We start from the raw sequence: 23123 nt of genomic DNA on the forward strand, positions 1-23123 counted from the left end.
CTACTGAGTGGATACCGAGTTGCGATCAGGTCTCTGGGCTCTTGCACACTTCGTGTCCCATGTCTGGCAACTCTCCTAGCAAAGATAACAATGCCACCCAGCAACAAAAAATGTTTAAGAACAGCAAAGACAGAGGGATGGATGACAACGACCCAGGCCACCGACTCACAGAATCATTGAATGTCAGAGCTCTCCATCCCCTCAGTGATCTGGCTAGAGTTCATAGGGAAGTGGGAACCACAATGTAAATTAAACAGCCTTGAATGCCAGACTAAGTAATCCAGTAGGAAAAGGGAAGGCAATGAAATGGGAATACTTCTCAGTTTTTCCAGTGAAAGAATTAAGGATGACCCAAACCAGAATCCCGTGTTTGCTGAAGATGCAGGACAAATTTGGGGGACTCATCTAAAGGTGCATTGTTTTAAGTGCAGATTGAAACATTCCGAGGAGCATGGCCAATGGAGAATTTGGTTTGCTTGATTAAACGTATTTGTAACAAATTTTCTTTTTCTTGCTTTCTCAGTGGGTGAGGAGGGGGAGGGGAGAAGGAAAGAACTCAGAACTGAAAATAAAGTAAAGTAGAATTTGAAAAATATTACTTTCTACCTTAGAAACTCTGGTATACTTTGTACTCTGCATAAAACTGAATGAGCCTCCCCAAATTTGCTCTGTGTCTTCAGAAAATATGGGGTTCTGGGCTTGATTAGCCTTACTCCTTTCATCGGAAAACCTGAGGTGTATTCCCATTTTATTGCCTCCCAATTTTCTACTGGATTACTTAGTCTGGCATTCACAAGGTCTCACACACGGCCAAGCTCAGAGCATACCAGATCCCGACTTCCCACTTCCTTGTGGAAAACCCTCAACTCTAGCCAGAAACTCTGGTTTCTAAGGTGGAAGGTAAAAGAGTGAGGGAGACAGAAAACCAAAGCAAAGTTAGGATGCCACAATCCTAATTCTACGTCCCATTCTTCAAGAAGGCTGAAGTGGAAATTTCTACCACAATTTAAAGTCAGTCAAGCCTTTCACTGCTATCATTTCATTTGAGCCTCATAAGAAGCCCAGAAGCAAGAACTATATGTGAGAAACAAGGAATACCCAGCTGTGCGGTCCAAGAACACAGCTAGAGGGATCGATGCTAGAACCCAGACGCGCATGGCAGTCAAGAAAGAACGATGTAACTCACTTGTTGGTTACAGGGCACACAGAGAGACAGAGAGAGATAGAGACACAGATGCAGACACACACACACACACACACACAGAGCGAGAGAGAGAGAGAGAGAGAGAGAGAGAGAGAGAGAGAGAGAGAGAGAGAGAGAGATACAGACACAGAGAGACAGACAGAGACAGATGCAGACACACACACAGAGAGAAAGAGATAGAAAGACAGAGAGACAGAGAGATAGAGAGACAGACACAGAGAGACAGAGAAAGATAGACAGAGACAGAGAGATACAGACACAGAAAGAGACAGAGAGAGACAGGGACAGAGAGAGAGAAAGACAGAGACAGAGAGAGAGACACACACACAAATGCAGACACACAGAGAGAGACAGAGATAGACAGAGACAGAGAGACAGAGACACAGCGAGAGAGACACACACACACACACACACACACACACACACACACACACACACACAGAAAGCCTTCAAATCTAACATTCACAGGGTCATGGACTGATAGCCAGGAGGCATCTCAGATGCTGCCAAGTCCAAACTATTGGACCTGGACCTAATTTTCCAGATGGGGAAACTGAGAAACCACCTTGCCCAAAATCACCCAGGTAGTAGCTATTGGAAAAAAAAGAGAGCCAATTCAAAAAGCCTTTGTTCCTTCACTGTGCCACCCTCAAAGCTTTTGGCAGCCCAGTCCCAGGAACACAATTTCATTTACTACATGCAGCAATCCTGTGAGGTTGGTATCAAAGGTACTATTATCCTCATTTTAAAAAGTTGAGGAAACTGACCCTCAAGAGAGATGATGGACATAGTAAGAGCTGGGAGAGAGACTTTGCAACTGGTCAAGTTCAACTTTTCCAACTTTCAGCTGAGGAAGCTGAAGTCCAGAAGGACTGGATGGTGCAGTGAAGAGAGTACTGGAATTAGAGCTAGGAAGCTCCAAGTTTGACTCCTGCCTTGGACCCTAATTAGCTGTGTGACCTCAAGCAGGCTACCCCATCTCTCTGGGCCTTGGCTATTGCATTAGTGAAATGGAAGAAATAGCCCCTCCCTCACCAGGGAGACCAAATGGGCTTGTGTATCAAGTGCTTTGCATTCTGACATGTTTACTTATGTGTCATTACTAGGACACAGGCAAAACGTGACCCAAAGCTCTCTTCCTGTTGTCCATTATCTTGTGTTTGCATGGGATCGAGAAATGAGAGAAAGAAACACCGTAACAGACGGGTTTCACTAGCAGGATTGGCCTGGGGGGCGGGTGGGGGGGGGTAAGAAATAAACCAAATGATGGGGTCCAAACAGGAACAAGAGCTTGACAAGGCAGTTGGAAATAGGTCCTTGAGAAGGGAAGCAGGTAATGGTCCTTCTAATGTAACAGCTTTGCAAAGGACTGGGTCTATTCTTACCAAGGAAAAGGCCTGTGTCAGCTCTTAGAAAACTGGAAGAGCAGAGATGGTCTCTTGAGAAGGGAGAATGGACTTAGCAAAGGGAGGGGGTAAAGTGAGGCAGGAGGCCATTCACTGGTTTTGGAGGTATTTTACTTTGTTCTGATAAGTCAAAGGAAAGAGGGAGTAGTACAGTCTAGGTGTTTAGGCCTGGGATGGGGGAGCAATTGAGAGAGATCATTCCAAGTTTTCCGAGTGCAGTAAGAAGAGCCCAGCATCCTTGAATGCCAGAGCTGAGAGACCCTGGAAGGATGCCATGCCATCCAAATCCAACCTGGAATTAAGAAGTCCTTTTATTTCACCCCTGGCAAAGGTCAGCCTTTGCATGAGAAGGCAAAGAAGTGGTACAATGCATAGAGCAGTGGGCTTGGAGTGAGAAGACCTGAGCTCAAATCCAACCACAGATACTCAATAGCTGTGTGACACTGGGCAAGGAATTTAACCTCTGTTTGATTCAGTTTCCTCATCTGTAAAATGGGGATACTAGCCTCTCCCTCCCATGTTGTTACGAGGCTCATTTGAGATAACATTTGCAGAGTACTTAGCACAGTGCCTGACACATGGTAGGCAATAAATAAATGGGAGCTAGCAGCAGCACCATCACCACCATGATCATTAGCATCTAGTGATGCCTCCTGAGGGCCCTCAGTTCCTTTCCTGGACTGGCTCCCAATAGTAAGGGAGCTTTTTCTGATGTCAAGGCAAAATTTTCTTTGCAGCATGCACCAATTTCACCCTCAGAGGGGACCAGTTCAGTTTTCAGGAGCCAAGCAGAAGAAATTTAAGTCAGTTAGCCAATCAACAAACATTTTGTAAATGCCTACTATGTGCTAGGCACTTGTCTTAGGAGCTGAGGATATGAAGGGGAAAAAAATGGAGCATTTCCTTCCACCAAGGAGCTACATTTTAAGAGCGGACACAACAAATATGTGTGCATATGAGCCTACAAATATTTATACAGATAGAGAATATGTAACAATCTAATTGGGGAAGAAAAGGGTGGGCATTAGCAATTAGCAGCTAGGGCAAGCATGTAAAAGGAGGTTCTTGAGCTGAGTCTTGAAAGAAATCAAAGATTCTGAGAGGAAGGGGTGAGGAGGAAGGGGACACTGCCAACGTGGGTCTGGCCAGGGCATGGAATAGCCTGTGGGAAGAACAGCAAGAAGGCTAGGGTGCTGCTACCCACAGAGTACCAGCATAGGGAAGGGAGGGCCAGGTCTGAAGTTTGGGAAGGCAGGGTAGGGCCAGGCTGTGATGGGGATTAAATGCCAGGTGTTTCCTGGCATACAGCAAATGTTTAATAAGTACTGTCATTTATATACAGATTGAAATGCTCAGAGTACATTTTTAAGTTTCTGAAGTCAATTATCTCCTCCAAATTAAAATTGGAACTGGTGTCAGAGCCTAAACCCTGGACTGAAAATACCACGGGTCAGGCTCAGATAAGAGAAACCCAATGTTCCTGACCCTCCTTTACAAAATACCATAATGAAGGGCTAAAGTAGATGATATGCAGCTAATTCCCCACAGGCAAAAGTATGCATTGGTTCATCCTTTCTGGAGGATAATTGTAAAATTGCGTTAAAAACAAAGCTGTTTGTCCTTTCCCCCACTACTGCAACTGGACCTATACATTCAGTCAACAAACATTTACCAAGCACTCACAATGTGTCAGGCAATGTGGGGATAGGAGGGCAAAAGACACTTCTGCCCACAAGAAGCTAATAGTCTAATGGTTCTATTCTCTGTTACATAAAAGACTCAACCAGACAAACATGTTCATACCATAGCATTTCTTACATTTAAAAATAAACTATAAACCCCAAAGTGTGCCGCAGACTTCTTAGTTTTGCATGGGAATATAATGGAATGTTACTTTATCATAAGGAAAGACAAAGACGGAGAATTCAGAGAAAGCTGGAAAGACTTCTAGGACATGAGGCAAAGAAAATGAAGCCAAAAACGGGAGATGCGACAAATATAACAACATAAATAAAATCCACAGAGAGAGCGGAAGAGCTGGCCAATTTTGATGGTCAATATGGGCACCATACTTGCAAAATTAAAAAATACTCCCTTTTTTCCATGAAATGGATAATCTTTCTTCCCCCAGTAATGTACAATGGATGTTTTTTGGAAGTATCTTTCCAAAACAAGGTGCGTTGGCAAAAGAAAGAAAGAAAGAAAGAACATAAAGTGAGTGACAGATAATTTAATTCGACTGACATTTAAACATTGATGTGACAAAGGACTATGCTCAGGCCTGAGGGGGCAATGGCGAAAAACAACCCAGTCCCTGCTTTTATGGAGCTTCCATTGCTGGAACTCTCAGTCTCCCAGCAACTAGGGCTCAGTGGCATCTCAGATGAGCGCAGTGGGGCTAGCTCTCTGGTTCAGACCATAGGATCACCTGACAAAAGAGTTTCCAATTGCTGGACATATTTTTTGGCTTCCAGCTTTTCAAAAATAAATCCAAGTAATGCTACTAGATGAACACACTTGTATATCTGAGGCTTTTTAGTAACATCCTTGGAGAAGAGACCCATTGGATTGTGAGTTTCTTGGGGTCAGGAGCTGTCTTTTGCAAGATTACTAAGACACTTGGTAAGTGGCTAAGATGGAATCCCAGCCCAGGTCCTGTGGCTCCAAAGCGACCACTCTGAATCTGCGCTGCAGTGATTTTCAATTCCTTAATGCATCAGAACCCATGCAACACTTGACTCATTGTGTCTCTTTCATTTACCAAATCTTATGTAGGCTGTGAATGGCAAGTGGACCCAGAAAGAGGGGAAGCCCCACATCCAGGAAGAAAGTGAGCCTTTCTCACACCGTCTAGGCACATGAGAATAATAAAGTCTTGGTCCCTCCTCATAATAAGTTAAAACTTGAGCAGAAATGGTAGTGCTTACATGCTCGCCTTTTTTGCTTCTCTTTTGTTTTTGTTTTTAGGGTTTTTTTTTTGGTTCTGTTTCTTCTTTCTCATGATTCATTCCATTGGTTATAATTCTTCTCCACAACTTGACTAGTGTATAAATTAATTCAATGCAAAGTTATACATGGTAGTTATATGAGATTCCATGCCATCTTGGGAAGGGAGGGGAGAGGGAGAGGAGAAAATCTGGAACTCAAAATTATGTAGAACCATGTGTGGTAAACTAAAAATAAATAAATAAATTAGAAAAAAAAAACAGTAAAAAGAAAGAAAGAAATGGTAGTGCTCCCAAGGCCCAGAACAGGTATAAACAAGGAGAGAAAACAGAACATGGATTCTTTAAGTTGAAATTGTCCCTGACAAATCCATTTGGGTCCTTGGTACAAATGTGTGTGGGGATAAATTTAGCAATTGTTTCTCCACTTTTGGCTACTTCCTGACCATCTTCTATGAATCAGCCTCCACCTCCTTCCCACATCTGCAAGCTCCCATTCTGGGACCCTGGGCTTTGCAGTGGTGACCATGTGTGAGTGCTCTCCAGCTATTGTCATGCCATGCTTCCCTCCCCAGCCCCAACAGACCACCGTGCCTGCCCCTCCCCAGCCGTTTCTAATTGTGGCTCTCAGAATAGCATCCAAATCAACACAGCCACCCAAGGAAAGGAGATGGCAATGACTTTGACTTTGCTGACCAAAATCCTCCTCCTGTGCCACCCCTTCCCTCCTGTGTTTGGTCTTCCCTGTTAGAATCTAAGCTCTTTGAGGGTAGGGACTATCTTTTCTTGCTTTTACTAGTATCTCCAGTGCTTGATACATAGTCACTACTCAATAAATGCCTCTTCATTCATTCTGGACTATGATTTCCACTCTCTCCACCCTTGCAGATCAGTAACTTACCCATGGTGGGAGGGAGGGAGGGAGGGAAGGAAGGAAGGAAGGAAGGAAGGAAGGAAGGAAGGAAGGAAGGAAGGAAGGAAGGAAGGAAGGAAGGAAGGAAGATTTACTTAAGTACCTTTGATACGTCAGGCACTATGCTTAGAGTTCTACAAATATTATCAAGAAACAGGACCTGGACTCAGATCAACTTGATTCAAAGGCCAGCCCTCTAGCTCCTGCTGCTTCTCTGTAGGTAGGTAGGAAGGTAGGTGGATTGATAGCCAGATATATTGAGCAACTGCTCGGTTTCTACATTGGGGCAATGCCAGAGACAGGAGGTGTTTTAGAAAAGTGCATGACTAAAGCTCACCAGCTATTCTGATGAGTAAGAAGGAGAGGTGTGGGCCGGATGATATTAAAGCTGATTCATAGCTGCTTGCATAACCTGACTCTAGGAAAGGTGATTAATACAGTGCTGTCAACCTGCAGGAAGGCCCCTGGGAAACTATTACTGTCTAGAACCCAATTCTGTTAAGAACCATTTTTATCAATTAACTGAAGGAAGTCCTTAGTGACATGTTTCTGAAACCTGCCCATGACACAAACCTGGGAGGGTTACATGACAAACTTGGGATCTAAACATGGTTCAAATGCCAGGCTCTATGGGATATGAGGGAGAAAGGTATTGTTGGGGGTAATTCAGGGAAGGGAGGAGGAAGAAGGAGTCCCCCAGAGAAGGTGGCATCTGATGCAGGCTTTAAAGGACAGCAAATAAGAGGTGAGAGGGCATTCCAGGGCAAACTGGAAGCAAAGGCACAGTCAAGGAGAGCATTCAGGGAACAGTCATCTGTTTTGAAGATGCAGAAAAGATAAGGTTAGAGAAGCAGGGTGGAAATGGAAGGAGAAGGGCATTGATCGATAAGCAAAGGCATCCTGTGGATAAGGAGCCATTGACCATTTTTTAAAATATGATCAGTAATAATCAGGAGATTATCCTGGCAGTAGTCAATGGATTGGAGGAGGAGTTTATAGAGATGGGAGCTATGTTAGGAGGCTTTGAAACAATCCAGACCACTCATGGTTGGGGAGTCCCTGAAAGAGTAGGAAGAGATGGCTAAAAAGGGATGCAGCACAGCTGGAAACAACAGGGCCTAGTGGGGTTGGGGGTGTGAAAAAGGAGGTCAAAGATATAAACATCTGAGATTGGGTGCCACATACAGGAGGCTAGGACTAACACAGAAAAGGTCAATAAGAAATGCTTATAGCTTGATTGTTGAATATGGAAAGGAGTAGGCTGGGAGAAGAGGGTTAATAAACTGAATTATGAATGTTTACCTTGAGGTACTAGTAGGAAATGGGAATGGGCATTCACCTGGGGCACCTTTGGGTGATTTCATCATTTTGAGGCCCCGGATGAAGGTGAGTTGGGGTCTTCATCCAAACTCCATAGAACAAGGGGGTGGCCTTTGGTACAGGCCACAATTTGGTATCTTCAAAGGTTTCAGTGGAGGTTGACTGAAAGAGCCCTGGGGCCTTTTGGCTACCTTAATATAGATTACCTAGATGTTCACTGGGGACTGGAAGTACCATCATCTGTGCTGTACACCTGATATTTCTGGGGCTGCTTGGGCCATCCTAATTGTTTTTATATGAGAAGACCTATTATGAATTGCCTTTCCCCTTGCCCTCCACCCCTTGCCCCACAGGCCTCCCCCCTTCCCCATAGCATTTCCAGGCTATGTAGGCATGGTGCTTAGAAGAAAACTCAAGACTAACATATGGATAGATTTGAGACTCAACTACAGAGAGGTGGGGGAGCCAAGATAAGGGTTGTGAATCCTCATCAGAGAAGGTGTAGAGCAAGACAAGCTGAGGACCTTGGGGATTGTCCACATGCACTAGGGGACATGAAGCTTTCTCCTTGCAGCCCTTCTCAGCTCTAGCAGGAAGGGGCTGGGAGAAGCCACTAGATCTGCCCTTCCACCCTCCCTTTCAGAGAGGCCTGGGTTAATCTGCCTGGCCTCACCCATGTGGAAGATTCCAAGCAAAGAGGAAAGGAATGCCTTTCTGTGGCAAAGAGAAGACTGGGCCTGGGAGCTGGGAGGGAACAATGACCAAGTGATACAAGAGCCTGGGATTTGGCAGCAATGGCCCAAGCAGCTCCCACGGGTGGGAGGCATGAAGCAGAGAATGCAAGCAACAAGATGTTTATGTATAGGCTTTGTAGGGGGTGGGAGGTGGTGGAGAAGAAGAGGGCACATCAAGAAAAAGGGATATGAAAGACAAAGCATCAATCAATATTCCAGAGGGCCTGGGAACAGACACTGTGATTTCATTGGTATGGGGAGGCCCCTTCCAGTGCAAGTTGGCTCCTCCTCAACCACTTAGAGAGTTGCCTAGAACAGGAAGAGGTTAAGTGACTTGCCTAAGGTCATACCACCAGTAGCTCACAGGAAGGACTTGAACTCCAATTTCCCTGACCCAGAGGCCAGCACTTGCTCCCCTCAGTCAGCACCATAAGCTGGGATTCACTTCAGCTACTCATGCAGCCACCAATCCCCAGGCCAAACTGAGGACAGCAAGGAGAGGGACAGCAATGCTGTGGTGGGGGGTGAGGGGGGGGTGGAAGAGGGAGCAACTGCAGGGGGAAAGAGCCAGGAGCTTCTGTGCAGGAAGCCAGTGCAGGAATGAGTTTGCAGGAGCATCAGGAGCCTGGATGGCAGGGACAAGTGGTGGAACCAAGGCCTGGAGTTCTGAAGGCAGCCCTGACTCTGTCTCTAGTGGGGGCTCCAAGGAGGAAAGTACCACAGAGGGCAAGAGAACTCTTCAAGTTCTACGGGGAGAGGAAGAGGGAGGAGGGGAGGGAGGGGTGGACACAGCAGAAAGGGGAACAGGGGGAGGACTTCCATGTCCTCCATGTCTTAATTCAAATCAATCGATCAACAAACATTTATTAAAATCTGCAATACAAACACATGGAAACAATCCTATTCTCAAAGAGCCTACATTCTAAGATAACAATTGGAAAGCTAACAAAATAACCCCTATTGTTTAAGAAATCCTGCAAGATAGAAATACACTATTTTTCACTTTATTTTTTGTTTTTTTTTCCTTTTGACCTGTTTCTTCTTCTACAACATGACTAATACATAAATATGTTTTACATGATTGCACATATCAATCTATATCAAATTACTTACTGTCTTAGGAAGAGGGGAGGTGACGGAGGGAGAAATTTTAAACTTGAAATTAAAAAAATGTTAAAATTGTCTTTACATGTAATTGGAAAAAATATTATTTAAAAAAAAGAAATACTGCATAATTTCAGCATATGAGAAGCGTGGTATAATGGATAAGAGCACTGGAGTGGAATCCGGAAGACATGAGTTCACCTTTTCTCAAACATGTAATAGCTCTGTGACCTTGGGTAAATTAATCTCTCATGGACTCAGTCTCCTTCTCTGTAAAACAAGGAGAGTTGGACTTGATGGCATCTAAGGGCCATTCCAGCTCTAGATCATGACCCTATGGAGCAGAGCCTTCAATTAAGGCTGCATTTGGCCCTATCAAATGAAATGCATTTTTAAGTCACCAAACACAAGTATTTCTTGGATTCTTTGGATGGTTCAGTCAATTTCATGACTTGAAAGATGTGGTCTTGGAAAATGGGAAAGTAATTAGGAAGATGTTCTAGGTTAGACCATCAGCGTGTGTGTGTGTGTGTGTGTGTGTGCGCGCGCGCGCAGGCTGGGAGAAAATTTTTAACTGAATTACAAACAGGAGATCCTAAAAGGTAAAAGACAATCTGGACAATACGTAAAAAAATTCTTTATAAAATCAATGATGATTAAATCAGAAGAGAAGTGATTGTGAAAAGGGTGTTTCACAGGAAAACATAGGTGATGTAAATATTTTTTTAAAAATTAAAGTGAAGAAGATAACTTGTATACTACCAACATGAAAGGAAAATTCTACTATGTCAAAACTCTGCTAGAGAGAAGTTTTGTTTAGCTGGCCTCAGGGTGTGTTGCTATGGGGTATGGGGGGTGGCGGGAGGGATCATTTTTTGGGGAAGTGTCTCAGAGGAAGTGGGAAATAGGTGACTGTTAAGCAAAGCTGAGAGAGGAACCCTAAAGCTAGGATGACATCAGAAAAGAGAATATCCAGGAGAGGGTGATCAACAGTATCAGATGCTATGACTTGGTCAAGTTAAATGAGGGCTAAGAAGTCAGATGATGATAAATCTTGATTCCTCATCATAGAAGATCATTGGAAGGAACTGGGGCTGTTTAGCCTGGAGGAGAGAGGATTCAAAAAGGCCAGGATGGCTTTCCTGAATGCTCCAAAGGCTATCATGGAGGAGGGAGCCTATTGTTCTGGGGGGAGTGGGGGGTGGGGGATTCCAGCAGGCTTCTAGAAATGGAGAGTCCCACCAAAGAGGCCACTCTAGGCTGGATAACTGGAGACCCTTCCTCCCAGTGAGAGCCCTCTGAAAGTGGAAGTGCATTGAGAGGTTTGGGTCCCCCAAGCTGGACATCTTCATGGGGGTGGGTATGGCTAGTCGTTGGGTGTGCTGTCAGTAGGGATTCTTTTCCTGTAATGGGGGAGAGAGTGATTTCAGTTCACAAGCTCCTGGGATTAAATATCATTCCTAAAATGTGGATGTGCTCTGACCAGGGACAAGTGTGACAGGATTATTTGCCCTGCCTTTATTGAGGAAGCCCAAGTTTGAATTCTTTAAAGTTTTTTATTGACAAGGCAAGTCACTTAACTTTTGTAGCCTCAGTTCCTCCTGCTGTAAAAGGAGGGTGTTGGAATCAAGAGCCTTTAAGGCTACTTGTAGCTCTCAATCAATCTCTCTTGGATAACTAGTTTCACTGCTGTTGGAGAGACAACATGTAGAACCTAAGGATATGGGTTCAAATCCCATTTCTGGTACATATTACTTGTCTGACCTTGGGCAAATCACATTACCTCCTTGGCCCTCAATTTCCTCCTTCCTGTCACCTCTAGATGCATATTTAAATGAGCATCTGCTCCCCCATCACCAGCAAAGGGCCAGCCAGATTTTATGTGAAGGAGGACCTCCAATCAATGAGGTAGAAACCCTCCAGAGGCAGCCAAGAGCTGACTGATAGAGGGTTGTTCTTTAAATGGAGATCAATGAACTCTCAGAAACTTGCCCCCATTGCTTTGCTCTGCCCTCAGGACCTAACAGAAGCAGAAGAATCCCTCTAGCACATGTCAGCCTTTCAGATTCTTGAAGACAGCTCCCACGGCCCTCCCTCAAACTTCTTCCTTGTCTTTCTTTGGATGCTCTCCAATTGATTCACATCCTCCATCAAATATGGTGACCAGAGCTGAATGCAGCACTTCAGACATCATCTGCCTAGGGTGAGTCCTGACAGAGCTTGGGCTCCACTCTTCCCTATTGGCAATTCTGGTGCTCATCTGCCACATGCTCATAGGTTTGAGGGCCACCAAAAGGCAAAAGATGCTTTCCCCATCACCTGTACCTTCCTAAACCCAAGAACAGACTTTTGTTTTTATGAGTTAAATTTATGCCCATGAAATGTCTATCAGCATTGACCCATCATCCAAACTGTCATCCAACAAGTAAGTTACACACCAGCTTTCATGATTTGTAAATGTCATAAGCAAGCTCTCTAGTCCTATACCCAAGTCACTGATTAAATATTAAACAATACATGAAGATCAGAACCCTATGGCCCTCTACTGGAGACATGCCTTCAGATGTAGACTTGAGAATCTCAGCTATAAGACAAGGAGGTGATAAGACCTGTCTTGCCAGCTTTAAGTTTGAGAGTGAGGAATAGGATGTAATTAGATGTGGCCAATGGACACCTTAACTCCAGAAAGCAGCTGCCTATGGGCAAGAACAGTCAGAGCCATCATTTGCCCCAACCAGTCTGTACCATGCTTGGATAAGAAAGGCCGACTCAATGTAATTATCACTGTGCGTTAAAGTATGCTCCTCCCCTGCAGGGTAATTCCTCTCATCTCAGTTCTCTGGCGCCAGGGACCTGGAAAGCAGCCATTAGCAATGGGGTTCCAGGCAACAGCAGGAAAAAGTGGGGAACTGAATAAAAGTGCCCTTTGCTGACCAGAGTGCCAGGGTCAAGACAGACAGCCTGCCCATCGCAGGGAGTGAGCCTTCCATGACCTTGGAGGAAGGGAGTGGTGGTGGCACACAACCTACAGCCCCATTAGGAAGGGTGGGTGCCTTGTGTGAAGGCTTCGGTGGCACCTAATCATCCACTACCCCATACAGCTCTTTCCTCTTATTCTTGTTCCTGATTTTCACTCACTCCCTTTTCTCCTCTTCCTTTTGCCTCAGACCAAGAACTTTTTCATCACAACCTTCTCCTTCAATTTACATGGCAACCCAAAGGGCCACTGAACTGTGTATAGACTTTGACCCAGCAATACCACTCCTAGCTCTGTATCCCAAAGACATTTTTTTTTAAAGAAAAAGGACTTATATATACAAAAAGATTTATAACAGCTCTTTTTAAGGTGGCAAAGAATTGGAAATTGATGGGATGCCCATCAATTGGGGAACTGCTGGACAAGTTGTGGTATATGATTGTGATGGAATACCATTGTGCTGTAAGAAATGATGAGCAGGAGGATTTCAGAAAAACCTGAAAGACTTACATGAACTGATACAAGGTGAAGTGAGCAGAACCAGGAGAAGACTGTACACAGTAACAGCAACATTGTACAATGAACTGTGAATGACAGCTATTCTCAGCAATACAAAGATCCAAGACACTTCTGAAGGACTTATGATAAAAAATGCTATCTACCTCCAGGAAAAGAACTGATGGAATCTAAATATAGATCAAAGCAACCTTTTTTTTTAACTTTATTTTTCTTGGGGTTTTTTTTGGTCTGTGTTTTCTTTGACAACATGACTAATATGGAAATATGCTCTGCATGACTACACATGTATAACCTTTATCAAATTCCTTACAGGCTCTGGGAGGAAGGAGAGGAAGGAAGGAGGAAGAGAATTTGGAATTCAAAATCATAAAAAACAAAAGTTAAAAATTGTTTTTACAAGTAATTGGAAAAAAATAAAATATTAATTAAAAAAAAACTTTACATGGCAACCCCACAGTTCAGACTTCTTTCCTTCTCTCTTGAATTTCTGTAATCTAGTAGTCAATCAGCAAGCATTTATTAAGCACCTACTCGATGCCCAGCATTGTGCTAGGTATTGGGCATATTATTATTCAGAATTTAATACTTCCTATTCAAAAGAAGCTTACATTCTAATGAGAGAGACTCTGAATTGGTTTCCCTCTCCTATCCTTTTCATACAGCAACCAAATGGTCAATTCCAGGAATTCATTTATTTTCTTTCTTTCTCTGTCTCTGCCTCTCTCTCTCTCTCTCTCTCTCTCTCACACACACACACACACACACACACACACACACACCCCTCTGCCTCTTAGAAAGCTTAGGGCTTCCTTCAAGGCTTGGATCAAGTGCCACCTCTTTCCCCCACTTGACATCTTCCTGGGTTATTATTATATTTTATATATTTTCTATTACTTACTGGTGAATCCCCCAGTGGAATGCAAGCTCCCTGAAGGCAAAGCTCCGCCCCCCCCCCAATTTTGTATCCCAGCTTATGGCACTCAGAAGGTGCTGGACATATGTCTGGTGACTTTCAGTGAATGGTAAGTTCAATACCTACATCCACAGGAGTTGGTAGCATTCATCCCACAGGATGGAGAGATGGAGAATGTGACAGACTGAGGAAGCTGTCTAGTCTAATTCCTCTTATTTGGCAGAAGAAGAAACTGAGGCCCAGAGAAGCTAAATGGCTGGAAGTGACCTCAAAGGCTGAGTAGTTCAAGCCCCTCATGTTTCGTATGAAGAAACTGAAGCTCTGAAGTAAAGTGACTCGTTTAGTATCATCCACGTAGGAAAGTGACTGAGGCAGGATCTGAACCCAGATCTCCTCAGTCCGGAGCCAGGAACATGATTCCTCCAAGTCACACCACCTCTTTCCACCATATTATGTTGGTGGTACATCTGCCATTTCGGGCAGTGCTAATTAACAGCAAACCAAGGGCAAGAAGGAAAAGGATTTGAGGTCAGCAGCCCCAGGGTAAATCCTGACTCTGACCCCACTGCTATGAATATAGCCAGACTATCTCATCTCTCTGAGCCTCAGTTTCTTCATCTGCAAAATGACGAGAATGATCTCAAGGAACTCTGGTGAGGAGAGTTGAAATATGTGCTCTTCTGAAGGAGGCTTCTGGGCCTCCTGAGAGGGTCCTCCATCTCTTGGGGAGAGGGATCTCAAGCTAGCCACCCAACGGCAGGGCCCTAAGGACTTGGAACTGGAAGGGATGAGTCAGGTGTTACTTCACCTCCATGACCTACTCATCAACTTCATGAGTGGGGGGAGGGAGGTGGTGATAGGGGTGAATGGATGGATGAAAGGAGAGAGGAGCAAAAGTCAGCAAAAAGCTGAAGTGGCCCTTGGATCCCCAGCAGCAGCATCTACACGGCACTGGAAATGTTTAGCCTGAAGAAGACTTGGGGAATGACCCAATAGGTGACCACAAGCTTCTCTCTGAAGGGCTGTCAGGTAGAAGGCTCTCCTGCTAGCTCCTACAGGGCAGAGGTCACAAAGATGTCATCAAAGGACACCAGAGCAGACTGTCCTGGTGGAGGAACCAGACATGAGAAGATTCAGGGGAGTCATTTGATGGGCAAGCACCTACAGCAGGAGTCTGGCTTGGTTGGTATGACCCCAGAGGGAAGAGATGCAGAGAGGCCCATTCCTGCTGGATGGCTGGACAACTCTCCTACTAAGAACTGTTCCAAAGCAATATGTTTGCCAATATTAGATGGGTCCTAATGGGACTTCTTTAGGAAGAGGAACAAGTTGGGCTCCATAGCCCTTGAGGTCCCTTCCAAATCTGACGCTGTGTAGAATTAGGAGCAAGGAATGGAAGTTGTGGAGAAATCAACATGGACCTGGTGTAAGAGAGAAACTTCCTAACACTTTGAGCTGCCTCCACTCCCATGAGATATTCAAATGGAAGCAACATGATGGGAAGCAGGAGCCCAGAGGACGGAATCAAGAAAGCCATAGGTTCAAATCCTACCTGTGACATTAATCGTGTCCTAAGAAATGTCACTCAATCTGCACATCTGTAAAATGGGGACAATTATCCCTGTGGCATTTATTTCACAGGGTTGTTATGAGGGCTGAAGGAGACAATGGAAAATACTTTGCAACCCCAGATCAATACGAGCTATTCTATTGCTATGGAGGTGATTTTTACCCAATGGATAGGACAACCATGGCCTAGGTCCCTTCCAACCTGAGATTCTGGCATTCCCCTCCTCACCTCCCCCCCACCCCCCGCCCCTGCCCAGGAGAGGCAGGATCTGCACTCTGTACATGGCACAAGTCTAGGGCATCTAGAGAAATCACCTACCCAGGGGCCAGGAAGACATGGCCCCTCTCATACATCCTTTATCCTCAGGGGGTACACATAGCTCTCCTAAACAGTATGGGAAAGGCACAAATTTGAGAGATGGAGTGCCTTCCAGCCTTATCCTTGGAGGGAGGCTGTGATGTCACAAATAAAAGAACATGAATGTGGTAGTCTGGGGAAGTGAGTTCAAATCCTGGCTCCACCAATCATGACCTGACTCCCTCCATGTTTCCTCATTTGCAGAATGAGATGACCCCAGAAGCTTCTTCCAGTCTATAAAACCTTATGATTCAGAGTATCTCTGAGAAGACAACCTCAAAAATGCCCCAAAGCATGGAACGACTTCACCTGGGCTAAGCATGATGGGAACATGAAGCCTCTCCCTTGACAACACGCCTGCTAGGTGATAACCCATCTTTGAGGATTCCAGCTGAGGGGCCCCTCCCTCCCCTGGCACCAATGCCACCTTGGGCCTATCCTCCTTGGGAATAGCTATCTTAGGAGACACTGAAGCAAGTAGGAACCTTCAAATATATAAAAGACCAGGATAGGGGAAGTTACTAGGGGATATTCTAGAGCAGGGCTAACTAACCTTTTTTCTATCTTTGGTTCCTGTGATAGCTCTGGGCGGTCTATCTCAAATCACGTTTTTAAATGGACATAATAAAAAGCACATAGGAATACAAAGAATCCAATTATGCCGAAATGTGGTTATCAAAATATGTTTTTTATAAATCAAATCACAGACACTGCCCCCCCCCCAAAAGCACTTGTGGTTTCTAGGGATGGAGAGGTGCCCAGTCCTTGGATGATGCCCCTACAAATGGCATCCTCCTGCCTACCTCCCTTTTCTGTCACTGTAACACACAGAAGAACCCTGGATACCTCTTGTTCAATTACACTGTATTTACTTAGGATACAGTTGTGTATTTACTTTGCCTACATCATTCTATTGACTTTGTCACACCCATGTGTTTGTCCACATTTGAGTACTTACTTTTATCTGATCATGTATTTACTTGTTTAACCCAATGGGTTAGGTCTTTGAAGAAGGGGACCATTTTCAGTTTTATCTCTGTATAGCTGGCAGCTAGCAGAGCAGACATTCAAAAAACCTGGCATATGATGTGGTAATAGTAATAGACCTTCACCATGCTTAATGCTTTTCTCCAGACTTATCCATCCCATCTCCAAATCTCACACCCAGAGGTGAAGAAATAAGCCAGTGGCCTGACCAAGGAAGAGAACGGAAGGATTATCACCTCCCGGGAAATGGATGCTGCTGTGCTAGCCAGAAATGGAGGCTAAGGTCACACTGGATGCCACAGAGGCATATGGCATGGAGGGCATATCCTCTATTGGCTCCTGGACAGACTAAGACCCTTCCCAGTGTATGTGATTCACATGAACATCTCTTAAACCAGGACTCCCCCATCCTGTACAATGGACTTCTCTTGGTCCTCAATGTTGCTGACCTCTCTGTAGATGGTGACATTGTCACCACTCCCCCTGCACCCCAATTCTCCTTAACACTTTCTTCTTTCTAGGTCTTCATGATCCCACTCACCCCTGGTTCTTCTTCTACCTGTCTGCATTTTTGTTGGCTAGATTTTCCTCCAGGCCACACCTGCTGACTTTCAGGGGAGAGGGTATGTGTGTGTGCACGTGCACATTTAAACATTTAAAGCCCTGTCCTGACCTGGCCTTCCTCCAGTTCTGGCCATTTTTTTTCTCACCTGCCAGAAATTCTCTCCCAACTCATTTTCCTCTCCTGGCTTTTATAGCTTCAAGACCTAGCTGAAACCTCACCTATGAGAAGTCGACCTTAACATCCTTGGGACCTTGGGGTGTTTTCTACAAGGGAATCAGAGATTTTCTGATCTCTCTGGGCTGTTCTTATGACCTACCCACCATGAAGCCCTAACTTGTCCTTATCAAAGACAGTCTCCTGTTCCATCCTTACAGTCTGCTGTGGTCTTAACCTGAGACCTGGGAGGGCACAGGGACCTTTGATAAAGCAGCAGTGTGGAGTGAGGGACCAGAAATGCAGCTGAACTCCAATGCTGCCTGGCACCAGAGCAGTGGAAGAAAATCAGTCTGGGACCAAACTTTTCCTCCTAGGGTTCTCCTAGAAGCTCACTGGAGGCCCTTCAAAGGATAGCTGTGATAACAACAGTGACGATGGTGATGATGATGACAATAATAATAATAAAGCAATTATACTTTAGGTTTGCAAAGTGCAATCATCCTCTCATTTTATCCTCACACCCCCTGGGAGGTAGATACTTCTTATTATCTCTATTTTACAGATGAGGAAACTGAGGCAGGCAAAGGTTAATCAAGTTACTCAGGGTTGCATAACAATTAAATGTCTGAGGCAGGATTTGAACTCAGGCCTTTCTGCCCTCTATATAATCCTTTAGCCTGTTGGGGACATGAAGCACATTGCTGGAGAGGAGGGAGGACAGCCCAAACTCCAAGACCAAAACTAAAGCTAAGGGGAAGAACTCAGGTCCTGAAGGAGTCAGGGGCTAGGAAGATGCCTCTCTCCCTTGACCTTTCCCAGCACATAATGTGGCATAGCTATATGTTTTCTGCAGGTTCCCTTGCGCCGAGGAAAGATAATAGCACACCCGGGCCAGCCTGGATCCCCAAAGGCCCAACGTTCCCATCTCCTCCCTCCAAGAGTCATGACCTTGAGCAAATCACCTCACTTGTCTGTGCCTCAGTTTCCTCATCTGCCAAATGTGACGATCAGTGGGACAAATCCCAAACCCCTTTCTACTCAAAAGCTCTGATCTCACAGTATTGCTGTCTCTAGCAGTCTCGAGTTGGAACACAGCAGAGCAAGACTCACCAACACACTCACAGACGGGGAACTCAGCCTGAGCTCTCTTGGAGGGGGTGTCCAGCAGGTTCTTGGTGGGGGTGTCCAGGTACTTGAGTGGAGACTCTAGGAAGCCCCGGAGGTTGGGAGTGGCTGTCTGCTCCTGCTTGGTGGGTGTCTCCAGGCCCCCTTCCTCTGCCTCGAGGCAGGTGGTAGAAATCACAGCAACAGAACCTGATGCCTCAATCTTCATTTGTTTTCGGGAGCGTCCAGAAAAGGGGCTCTCAGGGCGTAGGACACAGGATGCTAGGTGCTCAGGGGAGCAGGCAGGGGCAGGGGGTGCAGCTGCAAGGCCAAAGTTGTCCCCAAACTCGGCTTCAAACTGCTGGAAGAGCTCCTCCAGCTTGTCATCAGCAGGGACCAGAGGGACAGCGGGGCTAGACTGTAGGGCAGCGGCAAGGCTGGGACAAGCCATTTCCTGAGTAGGGGGCAAAAGGCTACCCCCAGAGGGACCTGGTGCAAATAATGCATGGGAAGGGGCTGGGACTACGGGCATGGAGGGGGTGCCCCTGCAGGGAGGCAGAGGGGGAGTGGCACCTGCCTTTGGGGCCCCAGGAGCAGGGCTCCTCAACACTTCCAGATTGATCTGGCGTAGAGGCATGAATCGAGGGTGGGAGTCCCGGACCTTAGGCTTCTTGATTTGCACTATCTTCCGAGTGACCGTCTTGAGCCCTAGGGCACGTTTCTCACCCCCCACCAGGCCACCAACTGCAGGCAGCTGTTTCTTCTTCTTTTCCTTGACTGGTTTGTCAGAGGGCCGAGGGTTCCCAGGAATTGGAGGGGCCCACCAGCTCCGGGTGGGGGGCACCGAGGAGGCCCTGGGGCAGGCACTGCCCTGGTTCTGCTCAAGGAAAAGGCTGCGCTTGTGATGCAGGTGCTGTTGGAGGGTTGACTGGACCTTTCGGTGGGTGTCAGGATCTGAAGGTGGAGTCGGTGCCTCTTTCCGGGGACTGGGAGCAGGGGCAGGGGGGGATCGGGGTTCAACCTTGATCTTGGGCTTCGCAGGCAGGGCCTCAGGCCGTTTGAAAGATGATGGGATGTAGTCATTGGAGCTGCCCAGAAGTTGTTCCAACTCGGCCATTGGGTCAGGGCCAGATCGGGGGACTGGCCAGGAGGTGCAAGGTGTCACAGGTGACGTGTCTGGGCCCCAGACCTCAGGATACTCAGTGCGAGGGGCTACTGGAGGGAAGGCTGAACTCTCAGGAGCACAGGACTGAGGCTCTTCAGGTGGGCCCACAGGCCATGGGGAGGTCCGAATGTAAGACTGAGGAGGTCGAAACGGAGGATTTGGGGATAAGGCCTTGGACTGTGGGCAGGGGGATGGCTGAGGCAGGGTGGAGGAGAGCTGGGTGAGGGCTTCTATGGCGATGGCTGTCTGCAGGCTGATGTTTTTCTCCTTGGCGATGTTTAGGGCACTCTCTGAAAGTGGCAGACCATTGGGTGAGTGCAGCTGGGGAGCGTCAGGGCTGAGAAGGGGCCCAGGGCCCAGGGCTGGGAGGCCCACTTCACCAGAATGGAGGGGCCCAGGAGCAGGGAGGCCCACATCACCAGGATGGAGGGGTCCAGGTGCAGGGAGGCCCACTTCACCAGGATGGAGGGGCCCAGGAGCAGGGAGGCCCACTTCACCAGGATGGAGGGGCCCAGGTGCAGGGAGGCCCACATCACCAGAATGGAGGGGCCCAGGAGCAGGGAGGCCCACATCACCAGGATGGAGGGGTCCAGGTGCAGGGAGGCCAACTTCACCAGGATGGAGGGGCCCAGGAGCAGGGAGGCCAACTTCACCAGGATGGAGGGGCCCAGGAGCAGGGAGGCCCACATCACCAGGATGGAGGGGCCCAGGAGCAGGGAGGCCCACATCACCAGGATGGAGGGGACCTGGAGCAGGGAGGCCCACTTCACTTGGAGGCAAAGACTCTGGTGGTCGAGGCCGGTCCTCCCCTCCCCCAACAGCCACAGATTTGATCTTTCCCTCCAGCCACTCGAGGTAGTCAGGACACTCAGGCCCATCACAGTTGCAGTTGGGTGGCTTCATACCATGGCGGGCCAGTGCCAGGGCTGTCTGAAGGGTATCCAGGTCTTCTCCCCCTGCAGAATAGCTCTCAGGGCCAGGTCGAGGGCCATTGAGGTTGCCGCCACCCTCTCGGCTCATCTCCCGATTGAAGGTCTCATAGAGGCGAGTACTAAGGGCCCCATAGGAGGAAACAGCTTCAGCCACTGCTGAGAAGGCCACAAGGTCATGGGCATCTTCTGGGTGGGCAGCATGAGCAGGGCTGGGGGAAGGTTCCCAATCAGGCTTCTGGTCGACCTGCCATACTCCTCCAACCCCCAGCAGTCCTGGCCCAGCCGGTTCTCCGGCCCCATTGACCGGGGCCCTAGGAGTGTTCAGCCGCCGTTCCTCCCCATGGTACACCGGCCCTGGGTCCATCCGGCCTGGGACGGGTCCATCAACTGGGCTTCCCTCCAAGCCTGTCTGGGGAAGGGGGTGGGGAGGAGAGGAAGAACAAGAGAAGTAGGTGAGCCAGACGCCAAGCCTGTTAGCGTGTTACAGGTCAGAGTCCTGCCACTGCACACCCTACCCCCTGTAATTATTTCCAACCCTTTCCCCTGTGGGATGAGTAAGAATAGACCACATATACACCTTGCAAAGTTTTCAATGTGCTTCACAAAAATGATGTGATTAGACCCTTATAAGTCCTGCAAAGGCAGAAAGTACAAGAATGAATCCCATCCCCCACTTTACAGATGAGGATCAGAGATACAATGACTGACCAAAGGTCACGCAGCTGCTAAGTATCCGAGGAGAATTTGAATGGACCTTCCCCGTTCATTACACAGAGTTGGCTCTGTGCCTCCCCTACTCCTAGTTTATTGAACCCCTGATCTTCTGAATCTCACCACCAACTCAATGGTCAAGAGAGGATATGAATGTTCAAAACACCAAGTTGTAATACTTGGATTTTTGCTTCTTAAATTCATGAAGTCTAAGTAGACCGATATAAACCTTTGAAACTCCAAAGATTGGCTGATAAAAAAAAAAAAGCTCTGGGGGAGAGTAAAAAGGCCACCTTCCCAAAGAGACTCTGGCCCTAAGTTCTGATGTTGGACAGAGAAAAAGAAAGCTAATCCGCTGCCCACTAGAGCAGTGTGATAGATCCTGAATCCAAGTATGGGGGAAGGGAGAGAAGAGAGGAGGATTCTTGCTGACTTGATGCCACAAGACAGCAAAGAGAATAGAGTCAGGAAAATCTGGAGTTGATTGTCAATGGGTACAAGCAGCTAGAAGAAGCTTTAGAAGACCAGAGTCCAACCCCTTTCATTCTACAAGTGAAGGAAGTGAAGTGAGATTCCTAAGGTCACACACAGGACCATGGGGCTAGAACTACAAGAGGCCTTTGAGGTTACAGTCAGACCCCTCCCCCCTCATTTCATAGGTGAGGCGACTGAGGCTCAAAGAGTAACATTACTTGCCCAGAGACACAAAGTGGTGGAGGAGGGATCTGAACCCAGGCCTGACTATCAGTCTTCTCCATCACACCTCAGGATCCAAATGCCAGTTCCACAGGAGAGCCTTCCAAGCAATTAGGGTTTTAACAGTCACAGTCTTTCAGCTCTTCATAATATGGCCACGGTTTCAGTTGCCTACTCATTTCGCTCACTCTCCAGTTTCTCAATATCCTTCCCAAAAAGAGAAGGAATAAAAGGCATCCAATCCAATCTATTTCCAGCCCCGATGAAAAAGAGAACCATGGGAAGACTGATCAACTGATACAAAGCGAAATGGGAAGAACCTCAAAATAAAAAACACAGTGACTACACTAAATGGAATGCTTTGCCATTGAAATGATCTGAGCTTGGGGCCAAAAAGACTCAGCAGCTGGTTCTTCACAGCAGTGGGGGAGTGGGTAGGTGGGTAGCTGGGGGCCTGCAGTAGTGGGAAACATCACAAACACTGGCAAGCTTGATTGAGGTACTGGTTCATTTTGCTCATTTGTTCCTCTTCTTTAAAAAAAAAAAAACTTCTAAGGGATGGTTCATGGGAGGAGGGAAGTATTTGGGAACAAAGGTGATGTAAAAACAAAAAAAATGATAATTAAACATTGATAAAACACTGTTTTAAAAGTCAGTTGAAATCAGATTAATCTTGGTCTAGGGTGAAACACCTGCCTCTCAGTATAAAGTTGGGGGGAGCTTATGGAAATGAAAGTTGCATACACCATTAAATTTTCATTGGTTTTGTCTGATTTTTTTTAAATAAAGCACATTTCAAAGGGAAATTAGGAAGAACACGAGGAGAGGAAGACAGAATGAAGCAC

The 23123-nt window shown here is 46.6% G+C and overlaps 1 protein-coding gene across 1 annotated transcript in view; it reads right to left on the reverse strand.

Annotated features, from left to right (window-relative positions):
• Positions 1 to 23123, reverse strand: part of TET3 (tet methylcytosine dioxygenase 3) — a 132700-nt gene that overhangs the window by 29501 nt on the left and 80076 nt on the right. The window contains exons 3-4 of the mRNA XM_036751442.1: positions 20686 to 21280; positions 18781 to 20301 (exon numbers count right to left, since the gene is read on the reverse strand). Coding sequence (XP_036607337.1) covers positions 18781 to 20301; positions 20686 to 21280 — 2116 coding nt within the window. The remainder of the gene's footprint in view (positions 1 to 18780; positions 20302 to 20685; positions 21281 to 23123) is intronic.

The sequence above is a fragment of the Trichosurus vulpecula genome, chromosome 3 (assembly GCF_011100635.1).
Source record: "Trichosurus vulpecula isolate mTriVul1 chromosome 3, mTriVul1.pri, whole genome shotgun sequence".
Classification (NCBI taxonomy): Eukaryota; Metazoa; Chordata; class Mammalia; order Diprotodontia; family Phalangeridae; genus Trichosurus; species Trichosurus vulpecula.